This window comes from Watersipora subatra, chromosome 4 (assembly GCF_963576615.1).
Source record: "Watersipora subatra chromosome 4, tzWatSuba1.1, whole genome shotgun sequence".
NCBI classification, from domain to species: Eukaryota; Metazoa; Bryozoa; class Gymnolaemata; order Cheilostomatida; family Watersiporidae; genus Watersipora; species Watersipora subatra.
The window spans coordinates 35,524,286-35,550,990 of record NC_088711.1 but is presented as its reverse complement, the minus strand read 5'-3'; the positions used below and the strand labels follow the sequence as shown (position 1 = coordinate 35,550,990).

Below are 26,705 nucleotides of genomic sequence, written 5' to 3'. Positions count from 1 at the left end.
ACAAGTCAGCAGGTCAACATTGAGTTGAAGTAGACATTGAGTCAGTTCAATTAACAGCCTATGACATGAATATATAACTATAGCAACTAACTTTAAAACTGTTCAGTATGTTATTTATATATTTACTCTAGGAAAACAGTAATGTTAACATTTTTAGTATTTCACTACACTAAGAATATAAGTAACATGTACACTTAACAGTTGTATATATCAGATCTTGGATGTCTTGGTTAGTTTTGGTAATTTACCATGTGGTTTACGGTCCTAGGATGTTCCATAGCTGTTGTAACTGCTAAATCTCGATGTAACAATATTTCTCATCAGCTGTTTTGCTTATATTTACACATAGCTATTTGATTCTTCAGATTCAGAGTACAGTGCGGGAGACAACTATACTATCAGAGCTTATAAACAGTGCAGTCAGAATGAGACAAGGTGTGAGAGGATGTGGTATGATGACTCCTTCACATCGATAGTATCTCAGGTGCGTTGGTATTCCACGTATTGAACTTGGCTAATCTCAAGTAAGATCGTAGTTCGTGCAGTTGAGGTTTTATTTATCTGGATTTTTTTTTAATTGTTTTTCCTTGTTCTAATGCATTTTATAGACCCAGATAAACCGCTGCATGTGGAGAAAATCTGTTACAAGATTGGCTTCATTTGCATACACCATTGTATCATGAAGCAAATATTTCCATTATAGCAGCCTGTAATTAGTTTAATTTGTTCTACAGTCAACAAACTGCCACCAATACCTCCTTACTAAGTGCTATAGTAATTTTATGTAATTACACATAAAATTAAAACAAATGCGATTCAAATCTATGTAAAATAGCAAATGATGCAAATAATCACAGACTAATCAATAAAAATATGTTTCATAGTTAGTTTACTGTAAAGACAAACAAGTGGAGTCTCAGCTAAGCGTAGTGTAATACATTCAAGTCATGATAGCGATACAGCAATGGATTACTTTAACCTAAATTGGGTGACGTTTAAATTATTTTAGTTTACATATTTAAAATCGTTTTTATATTTTTTATGCTTTACTTTGAATTTTAACAAACCTTTTTGTTTAAAGAAACCGGAGCATTTTGAAAAACTTCATATATCATATGTTAGAAATTCGTTCTGGTGTATGTGCTTACTTAAGCTTGGACTGTGCTCTATGTATGTCATAAACTATATATCATGTATGTATGTATATATATATATATATATATATATATATATATATATATATATATATCATAATGTTCACAACAGTATGGTACTCAGTCTTGATAGCAGATTCTTAGGTGGTCCTGTAATACTCTCTGTAATTATGCCACCGTTCTATTGTGTCAATATATCATTTTTCTTTCTGATAGTAAATGACTACTATATGGGTTTTTTCACTCTCCACACAATATCTTATGACGCAGAAGACAATGATTTAGTCAGACTACTAGCTTGTACAATCCGCTGGTTCTGTAGCCTGCAGCACCTTCTATATAAGAGAGACCTGTGTACGGAGTAGTGTACAGGCTTCTAGTTGGAACACATTCTATAAGGGTGAGCACTAACATCAATGCAATGGAAAATAATGACTAGTCTAGTGCTAATAAGTCCAACACAGTGTCTTGTAATATATAGGATAGCAGGTTGACTTTTCTATTTAAAAATATAACATGTTCTCTTCTAGTGAATGAAATTTGAAAACACACATTCTCATGGCATTGTAATGGGTTCACCGCTAAAGCGCTCTACAAGGATTCCTGTGAACATTATTTATCGTAACATCTGGCTATAAAATCTTATCTTGTGAGTGGCTAATGCAGACATGCAGCATTAAATGTCTGCTGTTATGTTGTGTAGGTCTATCTGTTATAGGAACAGCTTGTATTGCCGGTTTCCTCTAACCACATTTCCGCAAAATCACATAAAATATGAGATGAAGTTCTTCTAAGGCCGCTACTCTCTTTGCAGTTTGATCTGGTGTGTGACAAGGAGTATATAAGCAGCCTCGTTACTACCATACAGATGATTGGTCTGCTCGCTGGGGCTGCCGTCTTTGGTCAGCTTGGAGATATTATAGGTACTTACTGTTCATATTATAGGTACTTACTGTTCATATTATAGGTACTTACTGTTCATATTATAGGTACTTACTGTTCATATTATAGGTACTTACTGCTCATATTATAGGTACTTACTGTTCATATTATAGTTACTTACTGTTCATATTATAGGTACTTACTGTTCATATTATAGGTACTTACTGTTCATATTATAGGTACTTACTGTTCATGTTATATGTACTTACTGTTCATATTATAGGTACTTACTGTTCATATTATAGGTACTTACTGTTCATATTATAGGTACTTACTGTTCATATTATAGGTACTTACTGTTCATATTATAGGTACTTACTGTTCATATTATAGGTACTTACTGTTCATATTATAGGTACTTACTGCTCATATTATAGGTACTTACTGCTCATATTATAGATACTTACTGCTCATATTATAGGTACTTACTGTTCATATTATAGGCACTTACTGTTAACATCAGATGTAATCATTGCTAATATCGTAGGCACTTGGTGTTTATATCATATATCATAGGTATCATGTACTCAAGTTTTGGTACTTATATCTTGGTATTTATTTACTTGCATGGATATACCTATGGTAACTAGTCTATATGATAGCTAGTCTATATTATAGCTAGTCTATATTATAGCTAGTCTATATTATAACTAGTCTATATTATAGCTAGTCTATATGATAGTAATTCTATATTATAGCTAGTCTATCTTATAGCTAGTCTATATGATAGCTAGTCTATATTATAGCTAGTCTATATTATAGCTAGTCTATATTATAGCTAGTCTATATGATAGCTAGTCTATATTATAGCTAGTCTATATGATAACTAGTCTATATGATAGCTAGTCTATATTATAGCTAGTCTATATTATACCTAGTCTATATGATAGCTAGTCTATATTATAGCTAGTCTATATGATAGCTAGTCTATATTATAGCTAGTCTATATTATAGCTTGTTTGTATTATAGCTAGTCTATATGATAGCTAGTCTATATGATAGTAATTCTATATTATAGCTAGTCTATCTTATAGCTAGTCTATATGATAGCTAGTCTATATTATAGCTAGTCTATATTATAGCTAGTCTATATTATAGCTAGTCTATATGATAGCTAGTCTATATTATAGCTAGTCTATATGATAACTAGTCTATATGATAGCTAGTCTATATTATAGCTAGTCTATATTATAGCTAGTCTATATGATAGCTAGTCTATATTATAGCTATTTTATATGATAGCTAGTCTATATGATAGTAATTCTATATTATAGCTAGTCTATGTTATTGCTAGTCTATACGATAACTAGTCTATATGATAACTAGTCTATATTATAGCTAGTCTATACTATAGCTAGTCTATATGATAGTAATTCTATATTATAGCTAGTCTATATTATAGCTAGTCTATATGTTAGCTAGTCTATATTATAGCTAGTCTATATGATAGTAATTCTATATTATAGCTAGTCTATATTATTGCTAGTCTATATGATAGCTAGTCTATATTATAACTAGTCTATATGATAGCTAGTCTATATTATAGCGAGTTTATATTACAGCTAGTCTATATGATAGCTAGTCTATAAGATAGCTAGTCTATAAGATAGCTAGTCTTTATGATAGCTAGTCTATATTATAGTTAGTCTATACGATAACTAGTCTATATTATAGCTAGTCTATATTATAGATAGTCTATATTATAGCTAGTCTATATGATAGCTATTCTATATTATAGCTAGTCTATATGATAGCTAGTCTATATGATAGTAATTCTATATTATAGCTAGTCTATATTATAGCTAGTCTATATGATAGCTAGTCTACATTATAGCTAGTCTATATTATAGCTAGTCTATATTATAGCTAGTCTATATGATAGCTAGTCTATATTATAGCTAGTCTATATAATAACTAGTCTATATGATAGCTAGTCTATATTATAGCTAGTCTATATTATAGCTAGTCTATATTATAGCTAGTCTATATGATAGCTAGTCTATATTATAGCTAGTTTATATGATAGCTAGTCTATATGATAGTAATTCTATATTATAGCTAGTCTATATTATTGCTAGTCTATACGATAACTAGTCTATATGATAACTAGTCTATATTATAGCTAGTCTATATTATAGCTAGTCTATATGATAGTAATTCTATATTATAGCTAGTCTATATTATAGCTAGTCTATATGTTAGCTAGTCTATATTATAGCTAGTCTATATGATAGTAATTCTATATTATAACTAGTCTATATTATTGCTAGTCTATATGATAGCTAGTCTATATTATAACTAGTCTATATGATAGCTAGTCTATATTATAGCTAGTCTATATGATAGCTAGTCTATATTATAGCTAGTCTATATTATAGCTTGTTTGTATTATAGCTAGTCTATATGATAGCTAGTCTATATGATAGTAATTCTATATTATAGCTAGTCTATATGATAGCTAGTCTACATTATAGCTAGTCTATATTATAGCTAGTCTATATTATAGCTAGTCTATATGATAGCTAGTCTATATTATAGCTAGTCTATATAATAACTAGTCTATATGATAGCTAGTCTATATTATAGCTAGTCTATATTATAGCTAGTCTATATTATAGCTAGTCTATATTATAGCTAGTCTATATGATAGCTAGTCTATATTATAGCTAGTTTATATGATAGCTAGTCTATATGATAGTAATTCTATATTATAGCTAGTCTATATTATTGCTAGTCTATACGATAACTAGTCTATATGATAACTAGTCTATATTATAGCTAGTCTATATTATAGCTAGTCTATATGATAGTAATTCTATATTATAGCTAGTCTATATTATAGCTAGTCTATACGTTAGCTAGTCTATATTATAGCTAGTCTATATGATAGTAATTCTATATTATAACTAGTCTATATTATTGCTAGTCTATATGATAGCTAGTCTATATTATAACTAGTCTATATGATAGCTAGTCTATATTATAGCGAGTTTATATTACAGCTAGTCTATATGATAGCTAGTCTATAAGATAGCTAGTCTATAAGATAGCTAGTCTTTATGATAGCTAGTCTATATTATAGCTAGTCTATACGATAACTAGTCTATATTATAGCTAGTCTATATTATAGATAGTCTATATTATAGCTAGTCTATATGATAGCTAGTCTATATTATAGCTAGTCTATATGATAGCTAGTCTATACTATAGCTAGTCTATATTATAGCTAGTCTATATGATAGCTAGTCTATATTATAGCTAGTTTATATGATAGCTAGTCTATATGATAGTAATTCTATATTATAGCTAGTCTATATTATTGCTAGTCTATACGATAACTAGTCTATATGATAACTAGTCTATATTATAGCTAGTCTATATTATAGCTAGTCTATATGATAGTAATTCTATATTATAGCTAGTCTATATTATAGCTAGTCTATACGTTAGCTAGTCTATATTATAGCTAGTCTATATGATAGTAATTCTATATTATAACTAGTCTATATTATTGCTAGTCTATATGATAGCTAGTCTATATTATAACTAGTCTATATGATAGCTAGTCTATATTATAGCGAGTTTATATTACAGCTAGTCTATATGATAGCTAGTCTATAAGATAGCTAGTCTATAAGATAGCTAGTCTTTATGATAGCTAGTCTATATTATAGCTAGTCTATACGATAACTAGTCTATATTATAGCTAGTCTATATTATAGATAGTCTATATTATAGCTAGTCTATATGATAGCTAGTCTATATTATAGCTAGTCTATATGATAGCTAGTCTATACTATAGCTAGTCTATATTATAGCTAGTCTATATTATAACTAGTCTATATGATAGCTAGTCTATATTATAGCTAGTCCATATTATAGCTAATCTATATTATAGCTAGTCTACATTATAGCCAGTTTATGCTTTATGCCGTAACGAATTCACAACAGCGAAGGCTGGATGTGTTTTGAATTGTGAAATGGTCTTTTTTTTATACAGTTTCTAGTCAATTCATTATATTGAGGTCTGTCATAAATATTCTAGGGAGACGAAAAGTGTTGCTCATCACATATGCGCTACTCCTTGTCTCAAATGCTGCTTCAGGTTTCGCCAGCTCCTGGCAGCTTTACGCTGCAATCCGTTTCCTCGTTGGAGCCTGTATTGCAGGTGTGTTATCTCTAGCAGCCTCCTTTCTCTTAGTTGAAATCATACATGGAGGTAAATATGTCAGCATTGTAGGATAGTGGATATCTTAATACTCTGTGTCCAGTCAATAGCTTTCAGCTTACAAGTTCAAATAAACTTATTTCAGACTTGGTAATGCGTCACTCCGCGAGATGTAATAAATTTTTATTGAATATAAATAATGGAAAATTAAATCTGAATGCTATGTAATGAGAATAGTTATAAAAGGCAGAGCACAAAATATTGCTTGTAATGATAACCTAAATATGTAAATCGCAATGTTTGTCAGTTTGTCTGTCTGCATGCTCGTTATATTCAAAGTTTAGATGGACAATACTGGTAACTCTTGATACTAGTACGAACATAAAAATGAGATACAGTAGACACTCCTATAACGTATACCTTCTATAACGTAAATTCCAGATAACATTAAAAATTATATGACACGTTTGCTTCCTACTACATAAAAAATCCCATATAATGTAGAGTGCCAAGTCGGGCGAGTTCTCAAAATCAATTTAAACGTTAATCTATCTTGCCGCACTTGCGAAAGAAAAAATGACGTACGTATAGTGTTATACCTATTATATATACAACTTTTGCAACAATCTCAGTCGTCGTGATAGATCACCAGATGCGTCAACAAAACAGAGAATAGGGTAGTTGCTTGTATTTGCAGCAACCCTATTTTCTGTTTGCTCATAAAAACTTAGGCGATCGATAGGTGCAGGTGTTACAGCATCGGTCCACCAATCCAAATGTCACGAGTTGGAGTATCGTCGAAAGTTCTCTTTTATCTTAACCTTGACCCTTGGATACAGGTAGACGATGAACAGGTAGTATCACTTTTTGTAAAATGTTTTGTTGTCGACCTGTGCAATATTTGTATCTAGTTTTACTTTGCAGTGTGCACTTAAAACGCTTTTCTAAGCTGCACTCTTTACAGAGTGCTGTTTAGAAAAATAGACAAATCGTTGTAGATGAACGTCAAAGATGCTCCCCATCAAGTTGTTGTAGAACTACTGCAATAATGGTCTTTAAAACCAGTGAGATTGATCATAAAAAGGAGAAAAGTTGTCGATGCAAACTAATAATGCTGCAGTTACGGTACAGCCTACAAATTAAAAATGTTAAGTCAAGTTTTTCCTTTTTGTATGCCCCAAGATGAGTTTGAAAAGATTTTGGAATGGATTAGGCAATTTTCATGTATTGTATTGTTCTTATAACATAAAATCCCTATAACATAAATGTTGCTGGAATGGATTATTTACGTTGTAGGAGCGTCTACTGTATTAAACATTTTTTGTATGATACTTTGTCTGACCGAACGAAGAAAGAATGTAGAGGCAATTCCTGCTTAAAAAGCATTTAAAGATTTACCAATGTCGGAAATATGAGTGTGACGGGGCATTTGAAATTGAAACAGCGCATTTGAAAATTAAAAAATTTTTAAAATACGTAATAGTAAAAATTTAGCGATTAAACAATTTTTTGATCAATGCAAAAGGTAACATTAATAATAAAAAGTGCACATCTAGCGCATGCAATCACGAAAAGGATATAAAGTACATGTGGTAAGAGTGATGGAAGTGATAAAACTACTTAGCCTTGTGGTTGTGTGCGCTTGTTAGTAGACTTGCGATTGATATTTTAAGAGTTCATTTTCAGTGCAAAGGTGATTTTTCGTTGCTATTATTTGATTGCTATAACTGGACAGACGAACAACAGACGACAGAAAAACGCTGAGATTTAATGTATATAAATATGAATAAATTCTCTAGTTGTCTTCTCTATAATTCAACTGCCTTAGCTTTTTGATATAAAAAATTAGTGCTTAATGCACAAAGGTCTTAAGGTAATTACACAAGACCTACTGCATTTGCACAAATAGCGTCAGTTCTATACATTAATACGCTGAAATGAAGAGTTGTCATCTCATTAGATAGCTTATATTTAAGCAGTCAGCCTGAAGCTGGTCTCTGTTAGGTTTTAATCACCATTCAGTGCTCCTACATCAGAAAGATGTGAACTCTGTTTCAGTTCATGACCGGTTATAAAAATGTAACAATTTTCTGTCGGGTTATTTTGGTTTCTCCCTGACTTCTATTAGACTCAACCAAAAGCTTATGGTGAGTGCGACGATTTGGTAGGAAGTTTTAGCCAGTTAACAAAGGAACTACGTTCGAACTAGCTTGAAAGAAGGAGTTAGTTGGTTTAACCTGCTGGTGTTAGCGATTGACATTTTATTTGTCACTTATTCTGTAGGTCTTTGATATAAAAGCTTTCTTTAAAAAAGATTAATTGTACATATACTTTGCACTACGTGTATTTAAGCTTGGCAGTCAGAAAAATAGTTATTTGATTTTTGTGCTCTATGTTCGCAGTTGTCCCCTCTTGGGTACTTCTCAGAAGTTAACAAACAACTCCTAATACGGCTGTGCGTTATGCAAAAGTTAATCTGATCATTTATTACTGATAGATAGTTGATGCACTTAGATAATTTAAGGATGTGGAATAAATGTTTTAATATTATTTACTTTTGCTGAATATTTTTAGAAACACGTGCATGTGTTGTTAGTGCTATGTTTGCATCAGTGGATCATTAACTTTTTCTATCATTCTTTGTTGAAGGTTTGCTCATAGTTAACCTCCTACTTCCTGTTGAGTATGTGGGGAAGCAGTGGCGCACTCTTTGTGGTTGTGTGGGAACATGGGCTATTGGTGTCGCAACGCTCCCACTCTTTGCATTTCTCATAAGAGACTGGACCTACCTCTGTTTAGCCATCAGCATAGCCGGCATTCCTATTCTCGTGTCATCGTGGTATGTATCCAAAAAAATAATTTTATATAATTTTGATTAGAAAAATTGAAAAATTAAAGAGATTGCGGTTCATAAACTAAAGATTTAGGAATTTTATTCAAATGCCTATAATTGTCATTTTGGTATGTTTTCATAAAACTGCAAGTATTTGTATCATACTGGCACTAGACTACTGGTGCCAGTATTTCCTGCTTAGTTTTTGCTTTTTTGTAATTTCAAGTTGTCTTCTTTTTTTAAATGACAAAATTGCACTAAGACATTGGCAATATTCTAAATGTTGAAGAGTTATTGTGGAAAGCAATTTAAAAGGCCACTGGTTTACATCTTGAACTCAATACTCTACATAAATGTCTCTCCTGTTTGATTGGTCACATTTGACTCGCTGACACCAAACACTTGAATATTACTCACAATTCTAAAAAAAATGCATGGGAATCAGTTTAGAACTCACTAGTAAAAATTTAAAATCTTTGCAGACTTAAGGTGTGATCAGTTTGACTGCTCAGCTGCTGACACTCTCTCAGATCTGAGATCCTTTGGGTTTAAACCTTTGATAAATATACGAGGGTGTGTGATAGTTTCATTTGCTCTCTAGTCTTAAAAAAAGGATTTTGTAATGAGATGAAACGAATGTTAAAAATATTTCATTGTTTAATTACTCAACAAATGAAACAGTTGGGATAACATTAAGATAGAAATGAATCTACAAGAAATGGTCACAAATCCGTTTCAGCTTTTGTTCATTATTTAGTTCAGTACATCTTGTGGATATCATGAGGTTTGTATGCTTTCATCGCTAAAGGCCCTGCAAATGTGTTTTTGTTGGCAGGGATAAGGCTGGCGCTAGTCAGAAAAATGCTGGCTGAGAGAGCTTTCCGTCTAAGTTTTTAATGTTATAGTAATCAAAATGAAAACGCATGAAGCATTATGTGACTATGATATACCCACACCTCGGGCACAATAAAAACCGTAAAAAAGTATATTTCAGTACTACTACACTACTGCATTTTATAGCTACCATAGAGCTACCATATAGCTACCATATAGCTACCATAGAGCTACCATATAGCTACCATAGATGCAGCAACGAATTACTTTTATTAAAATTTGTTTTTGTTTAATTAGATTATAATAAACACAATGCCAAACCGCTTTGCTCAACCATTATTTAAAAACGATTTTTTTCTGTAAATCAATAAGCGTAACCTCTGTTGGATTTGGGCAATCTTGTAGAATCTTGTGCAACTTGAAGTTGACTTGAGATAAGAAAATGAGGCTAATCCAACATAGCAAAGTTTTGTAAAGGTGGGAGGGGTGGCGAGCGCTTGGTTGTCACACATCTCTCTATGAAATTATAGATTGTGTACACTTATATCATATTATTCTTGGACAACGAAATATTCATGACAAAAACATGGGCCCATTTTTTTCTGCGCGTTTAGTGAAGTCTTGTCACTGTAGCTCGCATTGTTAGTCTATGTATGGTTTAGGTTTTTACCTGAAAGCTGCAGATGGCTCGTCACTAGGGGTCGATATCAAGAAGCTGAGGCTATACTCATTCAGATATCCAAAAGAAATGGGCGGAGTTGTCCAGACATGAAGCTATTGAGATCTTTCGCACAGGTTGTTATTATTATTATTATCTTGTGCTGAAAATTACTCTTCCATTTATGTATTACTCTTCCATTTATGTATTACTCTTCCATTTATGTATTACTCTTCCATTTATGTATTACTCTTCCATTTATGTATTACTCTTCCATTTATGTATTACTCTTCCATTTATGTATTACTCTTCCATTTATGTATTACTCTTCCATTTATGTATTACTCTTCCATTTATGTATTACTCTTCCATTTATGTATTACTCTTCCATTTATGTATTACTCTTCCATTTATGTATTACTCTTCCATTTATGTATTACTCTTCCATTTATGTATTACTCTTCCATTTATGTATTACTCTTCCATTTATGTATTACTCTTCCATTTATGTATTACTCTTCCATTTATGTATTACTCTTCCATTTATGTATTACTCTTCCATTTATGTATTACTCTTCCATTTATGTATTACTCTTCCATTTATGTATTACTCTTCCATTTATGTATTACTCTTCCATTTATGTATTACTCTTCCATTTATGTATTACTCTTCCATTTATGTATTACTCTTCCATTTATGTATTACTCTTCCATTTATGTATTACTCTTCCATTTATGTATTACTCTTCCATTTATGTATTACTCTTCCATTTATGTATTACTCTTCCATTTATGTATTACTCTTCCATTTATGTATTACTCTTCCATTTATGTATTACTCTTCCATTTATGTATTACTCTTCCATTTATGTATTACTCTTCCATTTATGTATTGTTGTTATAAAAGCAGTGAAGCAATTTGCATGTAAAATATACCCGCATGCTGCCAGCTACCAGACTGAAAATGAAAAAATCCGGGACAACATCAAGGTTAATGCTACATAGCTATTATTACAATGTATATTGCCAGAGAGGTCTGGATGATATACTTTATACATTAGATATATACATATATACATAGATATACATAGACATATACATTAGACACGCCTAGTTGAAGGGATGTGCTTAGAAACATTTCAACGATTTGGCTCTTTTTGACTTTCATCAGCTTTAGCTGGTAAGGAAATTAGAGAGTTGGTGTGTAGAGTATTAAAAATGTCCTATCGGTACAGTAATCCCTCACTTATAACGAAATAAAAATTAATTTTCCTAAGTATATGTATGAGCCAAGTTTTTACATCAGAACACTTAAACTGCTTTCTAAACATATCTTATTTATTTCCTATATACTAAGTGAGTAAATTGAAGTTATCTTGATTGACTTTCAGTTTGTATTCCGACTTCAGGCCCAGTATTTTGAGCCAGAAAATACAGTTGTACATAGTACGGGTGTAATTTGGACTTCATCTGCCCTGAATATTCGTACTTGTGATTAACTGGGTTCATTGTGAGAAGGAAGTCACATGATCGTAAATGTATTCTATGTATGAATATTTATGCTTTTTAATTTTTTTAATGTTTTCAAGTTGTCTTTTATTTTTCATTTGTTAATGAACCTTGTTTAATCACGAATTACTGAAACTGCGAAAGGTGAGCCGCGAAGTAGCGAGGATCACTGCATATGAATACGTGTATACGTGTATATTAATAAGGAGGTCACAAAGGCTGCTTCTTCTGAACTGGTATTATCTTAATAATCAGCTCGGTTTCATTTTTCTGCCATTTTTGTATTCGTTTTTGCTCATTTCTTTAGACAGAGAAGGAGCTCCTAGACCAGGAGAAGAGTTTTAGCTACTGGAATCTGTGTCAGAGCCGCGAGTCTGCTATCATAACATTTACCTGCATGTTTGGCTGGTGAGTTATCAGACTAGAAGATGGTGTGTGCCCAGGAATGGCCAGCTACATGAGCACATATATCTCCAGATATTATTGATGTGTGCTAGCTGAAGGTTAGTCTTTGTCACATGACCAGTCATGTGACCACACAGCCTTTGATTGTCACCCATAATACTGCGATTTTTGTATGGTGGCTTAACATTCAAACAGCAACCGTCAAAGTACTATACTTGCCTTAGCTTATTTATGGCCTTGACTTTAACTCAGGTTTAGGCTAATTAGGGCCCACCTCTTCTGTAGCTCCTCTAGCATTAGCAAGATTATTATGTGAACCTTGGCCGGAGAAACCCTTGCCTCACCTCAGTAACCTTCTTAATTTTTCCCAAAAGTTTGGCAGTTTGTTTTACTAAACAAGTTCAGTTAAACCTCTATTTAACGTCACTGTGCAGCATTGTTCACCCTCCCGCTATATCGTCGTTCTATTAGAGGTGGCCCTCTGTTTGTCGACTAGTCAGTCAGAATTTTGGGAAAATAAATTTAGCTCTTTAACAAGCGGAATATGTCGATTTATGTCGCTGGCATAACCAATTTTTTAAACCATTTTTCATAAACGTCAAAGTATCAAACAATTTATCAGTTTTTGGACGTAACTATATTCTGGAAGCAGTCACTATGGCCAAATTTGATGTTCAGAAGAAAAACTAGTTCTGTTTAAATGGCATCCGGCAAAGAGTAACTTTCCTTATCACAATATTAACTGATATAATTGCAACAAAAATTGACTTTAAAAAATTATCGGACGATCCCTTTGTACAAATACATCCCTTTGTACAAATACATCCCTTTGTACAAATACATCCCTTTGTACAAATACATCCCTTTGTACAAATACATCCCTTTGTACAAATACATCCCTTTGTACAAATACATCCCTTTGTACAAATACATCCCTTTGTACAAATACATCCCGTTGTACAAATACATCCCTTTGTACAAATACATCCCTTTGTACAAATACATCCCTTTGTACAAATACATCCCTTTGTACAAATACATCCCTTTGTACAAATACATCCCTTTGTACAAATACATCCCTTTGTACAAATACATCCCTTTGTACAAATACATCCCTTTGTACAAATACATCCCTTTGTACAAATACATCCCTTTGTACAAATACATCCCTTTGTACAAATACATCCCTTTGTACAAATACATCCCTTTGTACAAATACATCCCTTTGTACAAATACATCCCTTTGTACAAATACATCCCTTTGTACAAATACATCTATATTGCATTTTAGTTGCTTTTTGACTCAATTAGAAAAAGTTTTACCAAAATTTACTGATTGACGAAATATGAATGAAGGTGCCCTGTTTTCTCCTTATTAACGTCTGGTGAAAGGATTACCTAACATACAAATATCATTTTTATATGAGAGATAACAGACGTCTTACGCCTGATGATATTAACTTGCTAAGGTTTTGGCCTGTTTCTTGAAGTATGTTTTTATCATAAGTTCGAAATCGACTGACGGTAATAAATTATTTAAAAAAGTAATTTTTAGCTGATATGAAATGTTCGCATCGTCAGAATAGTCTCTAGATTAGCATTCACCGATGATAACACTGTGCTATGTGATTGTAGTACCTTACTTTATCAATTTAAATGGGCTTACCTAAAAGCGTCTGCAGCCGCATGTGGCTATGGGTGGACAAATCCAAATTTAGAGTAGCAGCATGTTTGACATTAAAAAAGTTGAAATACTAATGCAAAATACTTTGAGTCGCATGGTGAGTTATTGACTATAGTCATTGACTATAGTCATTGTCTATAGTCACTGTCTATAATCATTGTCTATAGTCACTGTTTATAATCATTGTCTATAGTCACTGTCTATAGTCACTGTCTATAGTCACTGTCTATAGTCACTGTCTATAGTCATTGTCTATAGTCACTGTCTATAATCATTGTCTATAGTCACTGTTTATAATCATTGTCTATAGTCACTGTCTATAGTCACTGTCTATAGTCATTGTCTATAGTCACTGTCTATAATCATTGTCTATAGTCACTGTCTATAATCATTGTCTATAGTCACTGTTTATAATCATTGTCTATAGTCACTGTCTATAGTCACTGTCTATAGCCACTGTCTATAGTCACTGTCTATAGTCACTGTCTATAGTCATTGTCTATAGTCACTGTCTATAATCATTGTCTATAGTCACTGTTTATAATCATTGTCTATAGTCACTGTCTATAGTCACTGTCTATAGTCATTGTCTATAGTCACTGTCTATAATCATTGTCTATAGTCACTGTCTATAATCATTGTCTATAGTCACTGTTTATAATCATTGTCTATAGTCACTGTCTATAGTCACTGTCTATAGCCACTGTCTATAGTCACTGTCTATAGTCACTGTCTATAGTCATTATCTATAGTCACTGTCTATAATCATTATCTATAGTCACTGCCTATAATCATTGTTTATTCCTATTGTCTCTAATAGCCACTGAGTGCTGTCCAAATTTAAATTTCATTGTAGCCCTCTAAAATTATCTCCAGGATCAGCTAGGATTTATGATAGAGTTTATGGCGTTTATACAGATAATTTGCATTGAAAAACACGCCATGCGTTAATAAAAATGACAAAGTACAGAAAACTTGACTTGACAAAGTTCATGACATAAATTAAACTATAAAAAAACTATTTGTGTACCAAAATAATATTTCAATTTATACTAGTGGCTTTCATGTATATATATTACAAATGAGAATCGCTTCCATATATAAATAGCTGTTTTTAAGCACCTTTTGTCATCGGTGTTCAAAAGCCAATGTTGGACGCAACAAGCATGCGTTGGAAATTAATAAAACTCAATCGACATCATAAAAATCAACCATTTCAGCCAATCACGGATGCATCAGTTTTATTTCTATCAATGTAGACCAACATGTTTGTTTCAAAATGATACATCGGCAATGCGATGTCGACAAACCGTATTGTCGACGCGTTGTCAACGTTGTATTTTGTATAGCCAACAAAACGTTGGCTATACCAGAGCCGTGTTTTGTTGGTGTTTGTAGCCTGTAGGACATCTGAAACATTATTACTAATAAGTATGAGACCAGTATGACTCATATGCTCACAGGTTCGCCGGCAGCTCAGTCTATTACGGTCTCAGTTACAACCTGCCCAACCTCTCCGGCAACATTTATCTGAATTGTTTCATATCCGGTATCATAGAGATTCCAGCGCTATTCTTTGTTCTGGCAGTCAATAACAGGTGAGCCTATCTAGGTAATGAGATATCAATTTAGGTAATGAGATATCACTAGCTAAACTGTAAACAAGTGAAGCTCTGAAAATGGCAGCGTTTGTACCGTTTGATGGACAATGGTATTACTTACATGCAAGCTGGTGAGATTCAACAAAATAAAGACATACATGTTCGGGAATCATCAGATATCTTACTGGTAGGCTTGTTTGCTAGTTACTTTTTAATGTACAACAACAACTTCTTTGAATGTTTCTGCAATATCAGGCAATTGATAGGCTATTGACAAGCTATTGATAGGCAATTGGCAGGCTATTGATAGGCTATTGGTCAGCTATTGATAGGCTATTGATAGACTATTGACAGGCGTGTTGTAATTAAACTACAAATCATTGTGTTTCATAATTAAAGCAAATTTTGCTGTTTCACTGTTTTTACTAAACGCGCACATATGAAGTAGAAAAAAATAGCAGACAGTACTTTATATAGCCTTCGAACTGGTTCAAAAAATATTTTTGCAACTCCTCAACCATTTGCGCCTAAAGATGTTTGATGCTTTTAAGATAGAAGAAAGCACAAATTGTTCCTGGACTATTTACTTAGAATGTGCCTTCACCTCATAAGTGTCATCTTCTGTTGCACTTACATCCTCTGCTGTTCTCTAATTATTTTAACCATCCTTGTCATACAGCATATGATCACATTATTTTAACTATCCTTGCTCATGTAGCATATGATCACACTGTTTTAACTATCCTTGCTCATGTAGCATATGATCACACTAATTTTAACTATCCTTGCTCATGTAGCATATGATCACACTATTTTAACTATCTTTGCTCATGTAGCATATGGTCACACTATTTTAACTATCCTTGCTCATGTAGCATATGATCACACTAATTTTAACTATCCTTGCTCATGTAGCATATGATCACACTATTTTAACTATCCTTGCTCATGTAGCATATGATCACACTATTTTAACACTTCTTGCTCATATAGCATATGATCATACTGTATTTAACTATCCTTGCTCATGTAGCATATGATCACACTATTTTAACTATCCTTGCTCATGTAGCATATGGTCACACTATTTTAACTATCCTTGCTCATGTAGCATATGATCACACTATTTTAACTATCCTTGCTCATGTAGCGTATGATCACACTATTTTAACTATCCTTGCTCATGTAGCATATGGTCACACTATTTTAACTATCTTTGCTCATGTAGCATATGATCACACTATTTTAACCATTCTTGCTCATGTAGCATATGATCACACTATTTTAACTATCCTTGCTCATGTAGCATATGATCACACTATTTTAACTATCCTTGCTCATGTAGCATATGATCACACTATTTTAACTATCTTTGCTCATGTAGCATATGATCACACTATTTTAACTATCCTTGCTCATGTAGCATATTATCACACTATTTTAACTATCCTTGCTCATGTAGCATATGATCACACTATTTTAACTATCCTTGCACATGTAGCATATGATCACACTATTTTAACTATCCTTGCTCATGTAGCATATGATCACACTATTTTAACTATCCTTGCTCATGTAGCATATCGTCACACTATTTTAACTATCCTTGCTCATGTAGCATATGATCACACTATTTTAACTATCCTTGCTCATGTAGCATATGATCACACTATTTTAACCATTCTTGCTCATATAGCGTATGATCACACTATTTTAACTATCCTTGCTCATATAGCATATGATCACACTACTTTAACTATCCTTGCTCATGTAGCATATGATCACACTATTTTAACTATCCTTGCATGTGTAGCATATGCTCACACTATTTTAACTATTCTTGCTCATGTAGCATATGGCCACACTATTTTAACTATCCTTGCTCATGTAGCATATCGTCACACTATTTTAACTATCCTTGCTCATGTAGCATATGATCACACTATTTTAACTATCCTTGCTCATACAGCATATGATCACACTATTTTTAGCAAGGTGTAAGGTCGGCTTTGCCGTGAACTTACTGTTTATTAGGTAGACTCTCACAGCATTCTTGTACTTATGCATACCAAAGCTTCTACATTGGCCATATCATTTGCATCAATATGTAATAAAACCATCGCTCGTAAAAAGCTATGTACACTGAAACCTCGACTTGTTTGCGATCAGCTCTCCATGCAGTTTTTCGACATGCCAGCTTAAAGTTTCAGCAAATATTTGTGCAAATGTATAAAGTAGCAATTTCTAACATACACGTTTAAAGTTATTTAAAACATAAAGTTTATGTTAAGCAAAAATACGAAATTTGACAAAGATTAATGATACAATTTAAAAACATACAAATTAATCCACAATTCAAGTTGATTCTCTCGCATATTACTTGCGCTAATTTAACTATTTTAATTTAGCGTAAGTAAGTGCACTGTAAGTGTACCTTGAGTTAGCGGTAGGATAAGTAAGTAAGTGCACTGCAAGTGTACCTTGAGTTAGCGGTAGGATAAGATAGCAAGTGCACTGTAATTTTACCTTGAGTTAGCGGTAGGACCAGTAAGTGCACTGTAAGTGTACCTTGAGTTATTAGTAGGACCAGTAAATGCACTGTAAGTGTACTTTGAGTTAGCGATAGGATAAGTAAGTGTGCTGTAAGTGTACCTTGAGTTAGCGGTAGGACCAGTAAGTGCACTGTAAGTGTACCTTGAGTTATTAGTAGGATAAGTAAGTGCACTGTAATTGTACCTTGAGTTAGCGGTAGGACCAGTAAGTGCACTGTAAGTGTACCTTGAGTTAGCGGTAGGACCAGTAAGTGCACTGTAAGTGTACCTTGAGTTAATGTTAGGATAAGATAGTAAGTGTACTTTGAGTTAGTGGTAGGATAAGTAAGTAAGTGCACTGTAGGTGCACCTTGAGGTAGGATAAGAAAGTTCTCATATATAGTGAGTTTGTTTATCAAAAGAGAAAGGCTCTTATGTTTAAACCTTCTCTCAGCATATGCTTCATTTTTAGTAAGAAGTGCAAATAAAACTCAAATTACTTCATGTGAGACTATTTCCCATGCTGAATTTCTTAGATGAAACTATTTATTGCAGGATTGGGAGGAGGTGGACGGTGTTCATACTATTTCTAGTTGGTGCTGTCGCGCTGCTCGCTGTCATGCTCATTAAGCTACTATGTGAGTATCGCTGTTCGTTTTATACTGTCCAGCTTTTATTTGTTGATATCGTTGTAAATTGCTGGCGACCGTTTGGAACTGCAATTTAACAAGCTCTCGTCTGGTCTCTTGAGTCTCCATACTCGACTACAATAATTTTTTCAAACTAGAGAAAACTTATGACATGATTCAGGGTTGGTTTGATATATATCGCTTGATATATATATCATCGATATATATCGCCGATAGAGTTGATATTTTTGGGTCAAAAAAATCGATATTTTTGAAAAATATTTATTTTATCATTCCGGTTTCACATTGCAACTATTGCTAACAGTCTAAAAACATTAAATAACACCTAAAATCATCCAATACTTGCATAGGGGCCTATTAGGCTTACCCAACACAGACAAACAAAGACAGCCAGACCAAGAAGGTGACATTGGCTGAAACAATTAATTAGTGTTTGAGTTGAGAAGAGTTTTTCAGATCTAAATTGTATTCCTTCACCCCTGCACTATCTCCTTAACCTGATTATCTCATGTTAAACTGTTATATTTTATTGCCTTACTGGGAGACCAGCCTGCTGAAAACCCTTTGAAATTCATACATAATCCATGATTTTGAATTGAACAATCTGACACCCAGAGACAGAATTGTAAGCACATTACACTCACTCACTGAGATGACAGAGTAACTCATCTCATCATTTTCTGTAAAAATCTTTCAATGAATAGCTTCAAACGATTCTGGCTCAGTATAAATTCTACAAATGTGATGATATAACTCTGACTGCTAGTGTTGAGTGTGTGTTCCATCATTTGGACTGGTTCACAGCAAGTTGAGAAATCGTCTCTGTGTGGTGAAAGCTGGCAAGCTGGTGTTTGTTTACAAATACCTAAACTAGACAAGAGTAGGACATTATAGCATGCTTGGACTATCATAGTGTGTCTTTACTATTTGCACTATATTGTTTGCACTTTGCATTCGTGTCATGATTTCCAATCTAATGTTTGACAAAAATTTTTGTGTTTATAAATATTATTATTATACTAGGCCTACAATAAGTCAAGTGTTTGGTATTAAACATTGCTGACTGGTCCCATACAACCTATAAAATACATCAATCACAATGTAAACACCATACAAGTTCAACCTAGCTTCAAATTTTTTTCAAATATGTCATTTGTTTCAAAAATATCATAAATATCAAAAATATCAATAAATACCATGATATATATCAGTGATATGATATTTTGAAAAATATCGATATTTCTGCCAACCCTGACATGATTACTTCTCTCGAAGTTAATAACTTGATTACAAGAACATGCGGTTGAGCCATTGATGAAACACGGCTCTCCAATGATTACTGTAGCCTTAGCGCTCTGATCGAAACTGAAGACATGCAGGGCCTAAATTATACTATAATTTGCTTCCACTTATTTTTTAACTGCGGTGTAGGGACCGATTGAGTTTTTGGTGTAACTGGCTTGTGGTATAGGATTTTCATTATAATTGTTGTAGATGCGGGAAGTTTGACATTTCCCATTCAAATGATGGCATTCATTGGCAAGTCCGCTATTGCTGGAGGCTGGGCAGGTGTCATTATTTTCTCAGCCGAGAAATTTCCTACATTGATTAGAAATATTGGAGTTGCCTCTTGCTCTATGGCCTCTCGTATCGGTGGCATTGTGGCGCCACAGCTTGTCCTACTAGTGAGTTGTTGCAATTGCTATTATGTGTCTGTCTCTCAATGTTTCTCATGCCCCAGGAGAACCCAAGATTTGAGATTCACTCACCATGCCAAGCGTTTGATGAGGTCAAGTAGTGTAACTTTACTATGCCTTCCAACAGACATTTTGTTGTAAATGCTAACTGCAGTTTTTATAGGCTGGTAATTTTGTTTCCTTGCAAAAATGCTGATCATGGCGTGTTTATATTTTTGTAGGGCAAGTTTGCTGAACCTCTGCCATTTGTTGTGTTTGGAGTTATCTCAGCTTTGTGTGCCATCAGCTTTCTTTTCATGTCTGAAACTGCTCAACTTCCTCTAGTCGATAAGATTCCAACTCAAGCTTCCGTAGAATCTCCATTTATAGACATCACTCAACAAAGTTTGCCAGAGAACCATGTAGCATCTGAGCATCTAATAGAAATGGCCTAATTATATATTTATTTTAATGCCCACTATGTTCCGTTTATTGATGTTATATATTTATATTGTGTTTACCATCATGTAAAAGTATTTGAGCAATAAAAATGTTAAATTATAAATCAAAACAAATATACTGGTGTGACACACATTCGAAAACCTCCTCCTCGAGGATTTTATAGATTGTACAGTAAAGGTCTAACATTGTTCTGTTTGCTATCCTTTCGGCTGTACAAGTGCGCAGGAGTGAGTTACAAAAGTGACAAAAAGTGTAAAAAGAGATTATACGGCAAGCCTTAAACACGAGGCCGCTTACTGCATCTATTTTAACAACTGCAATGAGCTCAATGCATAGCATTTCTCACAAAGTACACTAGTTTATTGTGTATCGCAAACATTTATGTACATCATGAACAAATTCTTAATGAGTCGATAATAACAAGTAACAATTCTTCCCTATATAGATTGCATATTGTGAGAAAATATATTGAATGCTGTTTTCATATAACGCGAACCAGTTAGATATGTTGATCAGCGTTGTTGTGTAGAGCCTGGGGTCGATGGACAGCCGTCAGATGGTCACCCGGTATGATGGTTAATCTTGCATTTGGCATAGAAGACTCGACATCTGGCGCTGATGTGCGTTTTTGTCGGACAATAACGGCTGCTATGATGATTCCAACAGTCAGAGTCATGACGGCAGCCCAACCCATCATGCCCAGTGTCAGCGGGCTTACAGATTTACCTAAAGACAATATACATATGAGTGTGTCAGCTTACTGCAAGCAGAGGTTGTATGTTTTAAGAGCATCGTTGTTTTGGACATGTCTGAGTCTAGTGGCAAGGAAATCCAGATGACTAGAGACATAGCTAATTGCAGAGCAATTTAAGTTGGGATGTCATTCCTGTCACCACTAGGGGCAATTGAACCCCCAACCTGTTGTTTGCAAGTCAGTAGTTTTAGAACACAAGGCTATGGCTGCTTTCAATGCACAAGTTTAGGCACGCAGGGAAAGACTACTGCTTGGGTGCATCTAGATTTCCAACACAAATGGCTTTATGTCAACACTACCAATAATGTCTTCAAATTTTAACTAGGTTCAAATTGCATGATTGCATATAGGAGATGCTATGAATATATAAATGAAAGAAATTATAGCTAACATATCATCGACAATGAACACACTATCGTAAGCTTCAACTCAAATCACAAGATTTCAAGATACAATGCGAGGGTAAATTCTTGCATAGAGCTGTTTACAGGTTTGATCAAACAAAGCACCTGTTGTGTTCTTATTTTTATAGTCGAGGTTAAAGTTAAGGTTATGAATGCAGAGTCTAACTTACTTTCCAGACTGTTGAGCTCTCCAGATTTGGACAGACCGACTGTCGCTGTACATTCCCAGAATCCAGGTGTGTTAACGCAGATGGCAGGAGATGCACAGTTGAGGTCTCGCCAAGTAGCGTTAGAGCACTCATCAATATCTGACAATATGAAGTGATTAATTATACTTTATGCAAGAGTTGAGCAAAGGCCACTGATTTAGCAAAGAAATTATCTCTGGACAAATGTTATGGCATCTTTTTGATAATTTTTGTAAATTATGTTGTGAGTTTGGTTAGCAAGAAATAGAATTCTGTAAAAAAGATTCTGCGATGAAAATTTTTTGCAAGTCGTGCTGAGGGAATTTGCATCCGCAGCCAAGTCAAGAATATGCGGTATTTATTATTTAATTTTCCATCGACTGGTAGAGGCCAAGAAATGTCTAAAGAATATTAAGGTAATTAGAATACTGTTATTTTAACCATTCACCATAAAACAGCAATTTCAGTTTTTATCCAAACCCAAAATTTGAACAGGCTCTCCATTCGTCAACCAGTAAATGCAGCCAGTTATTTACTGTAGGATCACAGGCTCTTACTGTATTGCCATTTTATAGTTCAGAACACCCTTTGTATGCTTAGACCTACCTATTTCCCACTAGAACAAATCTCCAACTAAACCTAGAACAAAATCTTGTAGCAAAATTTGTTTGGACTAAAATGATGGATCCGTACAGGTTTGTAGTGATCAAGCCATTGGTAGGTTTTTAAAATCACTAAGAGATAGGGTATGATAGGGTGTCTATAGCTTTTGTCACCTCCCTATTGGACGAAGCTATACTTATGCTATTGATTAGCTATTTGCAGAAAATTAATGATGTTCAAGCTTGCACAAAATGTAGCTCGCGTTGTCATCAACTATACTGGTCAGTTGAAGAAAATGGTCAGAAAATTTTCAGTGAGGTGCGACAGCCCAAACTAAACTAAGGTTTCATGCTAGGGTGTCTTTAGATGGTCATTTTTGTGTGAACCAGGCATTAGCTCAGAATCATACCTAAGCAATCAAAGCCATTTTCACTGAGAGTCCAGACTGCTATATCTGCTATCGGTGAAGGTGGAGGGAAGCAACTGCATTCAAAGCCGGTTGGAGTATCTGTACAGATGTGTTCACAACCTCCATTGTTGATTAAACATTCATCTCTAGCGTTGCACTTTGTTCCATTAAGAGTAAGGAGGGCGGTTGTCAGCTCATTCGACTGTATGACTTGCGAGACGAAACAGTTGCACGTGTAGAAGAAGTTGTAATGCCAGTCGCATCGCACATTCGATTCTGAAATAGAAATTTTCAGATTAACTTAATGGCGATTCTTTATTATATTGTTTCGTATATTCAGTTTTTACTTTTTGCATGATAGCATGTTGCTAGGTTAAAATTCTGTAAATAAAGTTTTCTAAGAAAAAGTAGGCACTCCTGCATTTTGTTCAATGTCACAAATTTTAGTTTTTTATACAAACCTTTCAATCCATAATCATTTTATAGTCGCAATGTTTTACCTATAGCGCCACCACAAAATAAATTGATAAATAAAAGGGTATTGTTATGTGGTGTCTGTCATAAATGTAAAAATAAACTTTATTCTCAAAGAACATTGGGACGACTTTGCGAAATAGAATTTTCAGTTTTCCAGGTTCGATCTTGTTTTTAAACTCATCACAATAATAAGTGTTGAATTAACAAAAAGCTATTTTTTTAGGTGAGCCATTGTACTAACTAATTTTTTACACCGTACCATTTTTCTGTACACCGAGTTGCTACTGAGAATTTTAAACAACTTAGGAATATCAGAAAGTACCTAATCATATTCGAGTCACAAAGCTTCGCAGGTGGTGATTCCCCACATTGTAACCCAACACAATTCTCTCAAAACATTTCGCTCATATTTATACATGAATATTTGTTATACAGCCAGTGACAGCTTAAATCGGTGTGGTTACGTACCCAGGCAGCCTCCAGTGTTTTCCACTAGTTTGTATACTGCACCATCAGTAGCATCGGGACACTCGCAGTACTGTAAGCCATAATCACGGTTGCTACAGCGGAAGCTATCTAAATGGCTGACAGGATAGCCAACACAGTTCACCACAGCTATTTCTTCAGTGAAAATGTCAATTTCATTGGCTCCAATTTCTAGATGTTCCGCACACTCGCAGTAATAACCTCCATCAGTATTGACGCAACTTCCTTCACATCCGTGGACGTTGAAACCCATGTCACATTCATTGATGTCTACAAGCATAATACAAACAAAACTCACTTAGACATGGTTCTTTGATATTCGGTCGTCGTTCAAAGACATTGGGTAATCATTCAAAGATGCCCGGTCGTCGTACAATTTCAATATAACTGATTTGAAAATATTTATAGCTACGCTCTTTGATTAGGTGTTCTTTGAAATTTTTCATCTATCAGCTTTTTATCAACAGTTTTATTTTAATAAAAAGTTATTAGTAGCTTCACATGTTTTAAAAACTTGGGTTTTCAGTCTAAACCTGAGATCAAACTCAGGGTCACCTTTATTCCATACAAGAATAAATTTTATATGAGAATCCCATGCTAAATATTCTACAACAAGTGGAACAAACACTAACATGAATAGTGTTGACTAACCTCGACAGCTGAACTGGTCAGGCGCTAAAGCATAACCAAACTGACAGCTGCATAGGAATGAGTCTGAAGTGTCTTCACAGACATGCTCACACCCTCCATTGTTGACTAGACACTCATCGATTCCTGTACAGTTGGTACCATTCACCAGCTGTACAATAGTATTCACTTTGCAGTAGCACAGAGTACCATAGTAGTAATAGTTATCACAGTAGAGGGTGCCCTCTGCAACAAAACGTATCACACAATATTACGTAAGGTATCTTGGAATTTGTCGATAGCGGGCAACTCCGAATCCACATGAAGCATGGAGCATGGAAACGCAGTGGTATTATAGTCTGGCAACCCATTTTTTGTGTAGCATTAAATTATAAGTCTCTGAGCATACATTGTACAGTGATTCACGTTCCTATTTGATAAAAAATTTGGATGTTTGTGTGAAATTTGTATTTTGTGTGAAATTTGTATGAAATTTGTAAGAAATTGGATGTTTGTGTGAAGCCGGTACTCGGAGCCAGCTGTTATATATACGTATGTTTATTTAGTGTATTTATTTGCTGCTTTAGAAAGCAATGACTCATGGCAACAGCTGAACTGCCAGGGGTCTAAGATGGTCTCATTTGATAAATATAAATTTCAATTTTACAGTTTTATAATATTCTCGAACCTAATTTTTAAAGTCAAAATTATTCTAAAAAATCCCATGAAATTATTGCCTCCATCTTGTCCGCTCATGTCGACCAATTTTAAAAAACTTTAACAGCATTAAATTTTAGCCTGTTTAATCAGCAAGTTTATTTGCACGTGGCGACCCATGTTGGGTAGTAGGTAGACTGAATTCAGCAGTTTTTTATCTGCAAGTTATTTTTTGTTTTGTTATTGCTATTTATGTCTCATTTTGGTCGTTTAACCAAAACTGGTAATATGCCCTGTCGACGACACCTGTCGACGACACCTGTCGACGACACCTGTCGACGACACCTGTCGACGACACATGTCGACGACACATGTCGACGACACATGTCGACGACACATGTCGACGACACATGTCGACGACACATGTCGACGACACATGTCGACGACACATGTCGACGACACATGTCGACGACACATGTCGACGACACCTGTCGACGACACCTGTCGACGACACCTGTCGACGACACCTGTCGATTACTTACCATCGCAGTTAACTGTGTCAGGGGCAATAAGGGTAGTTCCAGCACTGCAAGCACAGTAGTAACCTTGAATGGTGTTAATGCACACATCTTCGCATCTACCATTGTCTGTCATGCATTCATTGATATCATCCACATCTCGTCCAGGTATGCCATCTCGGCCATCAACGCCTAAGGAAAAAGTTGGCAAGATAAGACAACTTCATGCCTCAAGGTAAAAGTGCCAAATTTTCAAACAAACAAACTATTGCAGCTAGCTAATAAGTTGCACATAATCCACACAATTAAGTATTTTGATCAATCGAGTGATAAAGTGTGACATTACAATAACACAACAAACTTTCACACATTGTAAAAAAGCTCGACAAGGGAATTCTCACATTTCTACAAATATTCCAACAGCCGATTTTTGGCTGGAATGGTTTAGAACAAACAAAATCTGAATTTTCAGCAT

General features: G+C 34.3%; 2 protein-coding genes across 2 annotated transcripts; one reads left to right on the top strand and one right to left on the bottom strand.

Annotated features, from left to right (window-relative positions):
• The first annotated feature begins 370 nt into the window (after window positions 1-370).
• LOC137394993 (solute carrier family 22 member 4-like) lies at window positions 371-21,188 on the top strand. Its single transcript, XM_068081777.1, has 10 exons — window positions 371-484; window positions 1,969-2,077; window positions 6,142-6,264; window positions 8,914-9,103; window positions 10,594-10,726; window positions 12,406-12,506; window positions 15,651-15,785; window positions 18,875-18,925; window positions 20,441-20,654; window positions 20,888-21,188. The coding sequence occupies exons 1-10, from the start codon at window positions 446-448 to the stop codon at window positions 21,098-21,100; spliced, it is 1,308 nt and encodes a 435-aa protein (XP_067937878.1). The 5' UTR covers window positions 371-445; the 3' UTR covers window positions 21,101-21,188.
• Window positions 21,189-21,498: 310 nt separating this feature from the next.
• Window positions 21,499-26,601, bottom strand: LOC137394195 (matrilin-2-like). The gene is made up of 7 exons (XM_068080916.1): window positions 26,592-26,601; window positions 26,255-26,422; window positions 25,080-25,301; window positions 24,411-24,698; window positions 23,466-23,741; window positions 22,436-22,573; window positions 21,499-21,833 (listed from the first exon to the last, which is right to left on the bottom strand). The coding sequence occupies exons 1-7, from the start codon at window positions 26,599-26,601 to the stop codon at window positions 21,607-21,609; spliced, it is 1,329 nt and encodes a 442-aa protein (XP_067937017.1). The 3' UTR covers window positions 21,499-21,606.
• Between the last annotated feature and the right edge of the window lie 104 nt (window positions 26,602-26,705).